At 50.3% G+C, this 6,768-nt stretch overlaps 1 protein-coding gene across 1 annotated transcript; it reads left to right on the forward strand.

Moving 5' to 3' along the window:
* The first annotated feature begins 3,151 nt into the window (after window positions 1–3,151).
* LOC142591355 (uncharacterized) lies at window positions 3,152–6,350 on the forward strand. Its single transcript, XM_075703678.1, has 2 exons — window positions 3,152–4,549; window positions 5,843–6,350. The coding sequence occupies exons 1-2, from the start codon at window positions 3,152–3,154 to the stop codon at window positions 6,155–6,157; spliced, it is 1,713 nt and encodes a 570-aa protein (XP_075559793.1). The 3' UTR covers window positions 6,158–6,350.
* The last annotated feature ends 418 nt before the right edge of the window (window positions 6,351–6,768 follow it).

The following is a 6,768-nucleotide window of genomic DNA, read 5'->3' on the forward strand; positions in this document are numbered from 1 at the left end:
TTCGGCCAGAACGCGCGAGGAGGAGGCGGCATTCTTCAAAGCGTGGCACTACTTTGCTAAGTTTAAGGGACTTTAGGTGAGCACAGCCCGCAGGGCCGCGCTTGTCGGTTTCGGGTACTACAAAAACTCAAAACACGGCCTCCGAGATCGGGCGCCACATCTCGGAGGCGATATGCGGAACCATGGCGGCGAATGAAGTTGAAAAGGAAACAAAGTTGTATACCCAGTGCGAACACTGCGCACGGGAGGTTGCGCAGAATACTCGGTCAAAGACCAGAGTTGGTAGAGCATGTTTTAGAGGGAAGCTGTATACCTCTACCGTCCAAGGAAATTTTCGTGTCGTTGCGGTAAGCAAGAAACTCCCCGGCGGAGCTGAAGTCGCGTTAAGCACTCCGCATACGTGGGCCAATCCCGAAGATAGTGCAATGCCGGGCCGACCCACGGCGGAGGTGAAGAAGGTGTTAAGCCCTCCCCATACGAGCGCCGACCCGTGGCAGAAGTGCAGTTAGCCATTAAGGGACCATCATACAAACCTTCGTCGGTTATCCTTCCTCACAGATCGCAAGGGCACAGGGATTTTTTTATCCATTTCTGAGACACGCAGGTTCCTTTCCAGAGATGTTCTTCAAAGAACACCTAAATATAACTTTCCATATACACTGCAGCGAATTCAGTTCTTAGCCACAGAACCAGAACACTGAAAATTCGAAGTATGCATGCGAATATTCGAAATTTGCCCGCGCCCTGACGGATGCAGCTTCTCACCGTGCTGGTCCTCCAACGTGGCCACAGCTAGCAAGACGGCAGTTCAAGCGATTATGTACGAATCGAATGGTCCTAGATATTTTTTTCGTATTCGATTTGAGAATTCGCTGTCCCAAGTTGTACAACACTATATGTATAAGGGGAGTGTACTGCTGCCCTTGCAGTCTACAAGGCTAAAGACAGATTCAAGTGGACACTCTTCTGAACCATTCTGGTGCAGGAGAATCGCGGTCGTTGCACAAACTATCCCGTTCATGGAAGAACCCATGAAGGAGGTCGCTAGCGCAATAGTTACCGGCCGTTGAGGAAGAATTGCTTGCCTTAGGAAACCCACAAATCGTAACTTATAGTGATGGTATAGGGTAGTGGGTTTTCCATACGACTATGTGGTGCAACGGGAAGCCGGACAAGGGACACCAAAGAACAAGGACAAGCGCTTGTCCTTGTTCTCCTTTATCCATTGTCCCGCTTCGCCCTACACTACAGCCTCCTACAGATAGGTTGTCTCGATATACACAAAGCAATTTATTATATGCACAATCTCACCATTGCTGGACACCTTCAGAACGATGTACGGTGATGTGGCATGGCCCTCTGCTCCTCTGTAATGAGCACTATACTCTACTAGATTTATAATTCCATTTTTTACATTGCTGCCACGCTAAAAACGCAAAAATACGCTCCTGTACCATGCATTCGACGCACGTTAAAGAAACCCAGGTGGTCAAAATTATTCCGGAGTCCTCTATCTACAGGGTACCGCATGATTGTATCGTGGTTTCGGCGCGTAAAATAGCGAAATTCGTTTTCACATCAAGTTTTGCGGCACGCTCACGAGAACCACGGTCAGCAAGGCTGTGAAGTTATATCGCGCGCTAGATAACACGGAGGAAGAGATTAATGAGGCAGCAAAACTGCACCACACAGATAGATGCGAAAGCGCCCCATCCATGGCTATAAATTCTTAAAACAAAATTTTAGAACGCCTCGATTCTGCAAAAAACATGAACGTCCATAACACACGTGTTGACGGAGGGAGTCAGCTGTTCAAGTTATAATGTGTCTCGCTTTGTTTTTTGTCTAATTTTGTTGCCCTCAGTTCCGTGTTTGTTTTTTTCTTGTGACTTCCGTACAATAGCCACCACGCTCTAAGGGAAAAAATTAGTTGTGAGTTGACGCATCATGTTATCGATGTCACATTGCTTTTAATTTATCCTTTGTTAAGCAACGAAGGAGCGCGCTTAAGCACGATATACGGCCGGCGACAGCACCTGCCAAGCGTCTATATAGCGGTGCGTTTTGCATGCACCCGACAGAAGCCGGTCCAGTCGGCTTGTCGTGCTGTAATTGGTCTATCGAGCTCGAGCAAACGCTGCCTGGTCGGCCTGAACGAGTGTCGGGTCTGGCTGAGTAGGCCAGACGTCGCGACGTCGACCCGACTCGACCCCTTTGCAGCGCGAATGTAAACGCTCACTCGTCGGGGCTTCAGCCGGTGCTGAGACTTCCGCGGAAGCAGTGCGACGTCGCGATTTGTGCGCTGTGCAACGCGAAGGTTATCATAACAAGGCAAAGACAGGCATCTAACCTGATCATAACGACATGACCCATGAAAGACAAGCTGTTGCAGACGGCAGGCGGGAAACTGAAGTACAGTTCGGACGCGTCGATATCCCGGCACGGCCCTGGGTGTCGTCGTTGTTCAAGACTTCTCAGAAGCGAGTTCATATAAAGGGCACGCGGTCACGCCATGTTCATTCCGCCAGATTTTCTGACTGTCGGGTTCACTAAAGTGTAGCCTGTAACATATAAGTAAAGGTAACCAATAAGTGTAACCTGTAACCTATAGCCTCTAACCTATAAGGTCAAAGGCTATGTCGCTTGAAGCTGGCTGCGCTCTATAGCAGCCACACATGCATTCCTACGGTAAAATCTTATCTCGTGTAGGGTATCATATCCACTGGTTCACGGATCTGTAACTGCACGCTGCGAACAAGCAGGCAAGCAGAAGGGGGTGAAAAGAGCGAACAACTTTGTCACTTCTGCCGCTCTTCATAGCAGTTCGCCGCTTTGAACAATGATGTTTGCCGAGTAAAGGTGTAAAACTCGTTCGAGAACCTTCCGAATAACGCACGCCGTCGAAAATCTCGCGGAAATATTTCTTATCCACGCATTTGGTGTTACGCCAGCGCCACCGCACCTGCGTGACGTCACGTTGCTCGCCCGTATTGTATCACGTGTGCAACAAGCATTCGTCGAAAGTCGTGCGCAACGGTCGGTTAGCACCATCGCCTTTCCCCGTTCGTTGGGCCGCGCCACTTGAGCCTCTATGATTCGGCGAGCCTGAAGCCCTCCACTAAAGAGACACCGGCACAGGGACACCGAAGTAATGGTGGTGATACGCGCCCATCAAGGGCTGTCTTCTCTGATCGAGAAGCTAGAAGCTACGACACTGGTTCCGGCTATCCGCGCACTCGACCTCACAAATTGCATCCTTCTCGAACCAAAGGAATTGCCTCTACACATCGGCAAATGTACGGGACTCCAAATTTTGCGGTGCGTCGCCTGCCCGCTCAGGCCGAGCGCCCTGCTCCACTTGATGTTAAACCGGCTTCCAAGTCTAAAGGAAGTTGAGTTCTCCCTCGTGGCTGAGACGGACGTGGACTCGGAAATAAGGGAGCTGCACAACACCGCGTCGCAAGTGCCAGGCGTCCTTGCTGTCAGTCTCCGGAGCATGTACGCCGAAGTGAGCGGCGACCTGAACTTCAAGCTCCTCTCGGCGCTGCTGAGCTACTGCCCGGAGCTGGACAAGCTGCGTGTTCATTTCGTGCGCGGAAACTTCATGAACGCGCTCCTGGAATGTAACGCCATCCTCAAACAGGGCTTCAATTTGGAAACATTCACGTTCTGTTCCGAGGTGCCAACCTCCGATCCACGCCTGCCGTCCACACCACTGGACTTCACGAGCTGCGCGGCCGTCTGCGCCAACGTCAGCTACCAGAGGTCCAGCAACATGTGGAACTGTGTTCTTCTCCGAGATCTCGCTGTCGGGTACACAAATCCCATCCATTTGCCGCAACAGCTGGTCCTGGTTGCCGTCCACCACGCAGAAGGCATCACGGCGGAATGGATTCGCGCGGCCACCCTTGGGCACTACTGGGCGAACGTGAGTCAAGTTTGTCTTCTGCTGTTACCGGCACAGCCCTCCGACGGTGTATACGCGACGGCTGGCGCCGCCTACCGCGACAGTCTTCGCGACTTTATCTCCGTCAAGCTCAAGCAACTAGTCGAGCTTAACATAAGTGCCTTTCACTTCGGACCCGGCCTCGATCTGACGGCACTGCTACAGGACGGCTCCCTGGAGCATCTGCAATCCCTCTCGGCGACGCCCTGCGCGCTTCGCCGCCCGTCAGCTCTGCGCCGTCTAGCGCAGAACTGCACCGAATTCAAAGAACTGGACGTGCGCATCCATAGGCGGGGCAGCTTCGTTCGCTGCACTGTTTGCGAGGGTGAGTTCGTCCTCCATCCCGAAGACATGCCGGAAATGCAAGACGGCACCCCCATGTTTCACAATGCGCTTGTCAGGCTGACTCTGAGTGACGTGCATGGCCGTATCTCCCTTTGGCTCATCGAGACCTGTCCTGCGCTTTCGGTGAGGCTGTCAGACTGCCCCAATCCGTCGCACCCAGACTACCCGTCTTTGGGTCAGCTGCTCGCCAGAAGCAGCTCGCTGAGTTGTCTCGTGCTTCGGCACGATGCCCTGCCCTTCGGCGAGGCGTGTCTGTTGGTGAGTCGGGTTTGATCTACGTGCTTTCAGTGCCACGAGCATGGTTCCGTAATCTAAATGTGCCGAAAGCGCCGGAAATGAAATTTCTCAGTTTATTTATTTGGGGGAGGGGGTGGCCTCAGTGAATGGCGTACTGCCCAAAATACAAGAAAAATGGTGGAGGGAGAGATAAGACAAAGCACAGACTACCAACTCTTTTATTGCACGAAACGACAGCAAGCCAATACATCGGCAAAGTAATCGAGAGCACCACCCCGATATGCGGAAACATTTACATCGTTTTCCCACCGCTGTGACATGAGATACCACGTTCCAATCTGAAGCGAAAAAGACGAACAGATTGTGTGGTGCGTTGCTTGTTCAGCACGAAAAAACTAATTTGCAAGAAAGTAGTTCTGCGTCGTGTTTACTGGCATTGCGTATCTTTTTTGAGATAAATGCTCAAGGTAAATACGCTAACGGCAGAAGAAACAAAAAAAAACTGCTTCCCAGATCTGGCTGTTTCACTCAGAACAAGCCACCGATTGGAACCATAGGTTTCTGCTGTAACACAATATCTATTTCCTCCTTTCAAATTCTTTAGGGTGTTTAGCACAATTTCTGAAAGTTTAATTTCACTTTATAACATTTACCGTAGACACGGACATTTACCGAGAACGGTTAGATACGGGCAACTGAAGTTGCTTCGGCGAAACGTCCTAGGCTCTGCCACTCGCCTGGTGCACTTGCATGTGGCATCGTTCCTTGAGCTCAACCGCGCAAATTAATACGACAGGAAAAGAGGGACATACACACATCCTCCTATTTCGTGATATTTCTTCTACGGTCAGGAGCTAACAAGCCCAAAGGCGTGCACTGTAAAATTTTTAGAACCCAGAAAGAAAGGATTGAGAATGTAAATTTCTATAACTCACACCCTTGCAACACTTTTTTCGCCATAAGAGTGCCACGTAAATATATTTACGCCCTTATTGAAATTTTGGAGGTATAAATTCATTATCATCATCAGCCTGGCCACGTCCACTGCAGGGCAGAAGCCTCTCCCATGCTTCTCCAACTACCCCGGTCATGTACTTATTCTGGTGATGTTGTTCCTGCAAACTCCTTAATCTCATCCGCCCACCTAACTTTCTGCCACCCCCTGCTACGCTTCCCTTTCTCTGGGAAACCATACCGTAACCCTTAATGACCATCGGTTATCTTCCTTCGTTATTACGTGTCCAATTTTATTTAATTTCTATATCCCATAATTATTTAATAATATAATTTTCTGCGGGCGTCGTTCCATTCCAGGAAAACATCGCCCTCATCGGCCGCTTGCAGTACCTGTGCCTTCTGTCAGCGGCGCCATTACTCGACAATGACGCCGAGGAATCCCTGCTGACGTTCAGCGACCGGCTGAAGCCTCGCATAAAGGGTGTACACGTTCACTACCGAAGCTCTACCGACGGCATCGAGAAGCGGATCACGTGGATGAAGCGGTCTGGCGCTCCAACCGGTGGCGTCCTGGTTCGAGACGGTCCCTGCTTCATCTATTGTTCGACGGCTACGTTCATAGGACTCGCCAAGCCGCTGAATCGTGACTACAAACAGATCACGTATAGATGAAGGCACAGTCGAGACGTAATAATGTGTCATAGATGCACGTAAAAGTGCCTACAATGATACAGCTTGTTTATTTGTTTTTTTTTTCATTGGTATCTTCGAATATGTATGCCTTATCCTTTGTTTATTTCTCTTTCTTCACTCATTGTCGGAATTCGCGCTAAAGGGGCCCTGCAACGCTTCTTGAACTCGTTAAATAAACTGCTCTACATGCGAGACCATGCTTCAGGAGCACATGAAATAAATATTGCTCACTTTCATGAATCGGGGAACGTGGAATGGGGCGTGACGGCCTGCCCAGGTGGCGCTGCGGAAACGCCGGTCTACACATCACCCCGTGGCGCGCTTTTCGGTTACGGATTGTCCACAAATTCAAAACATGTCCTCCGAGATCGGGCGGCAAATCTCGGAGGCCATGTGCGAAGCCCCGGTGGTGAATTAAGTAGAGAAGGAAAAAAGGTTGTATGCCTAGTGCCAACACTGCGCAAGAGAGGTTGCGCAATGTACTCGGCCAAAGACCAGAGTTCATCGAGTATGTTTTTATCCATTACTGATACACGCACGTTCCTTTCAAGCGATGTTCTTCCAAGAACACTTAAAAACAGCTTTCCGCA

This window comes from Dermacentor variabilis, chromosome 8 (genome assembly GCF_050947875.1).
Source record: "Dermacentor variabilis isolate Ectoservices chromosome 8, ASM5094787v1, whole genome shotgun sequence".
Lineage (NCBI taxonomy): Eukaryota > Metazoa > Arthropoda > Arachnida > Ixodida > Ixodidae > Dermacentor > Dermacentor variabilis.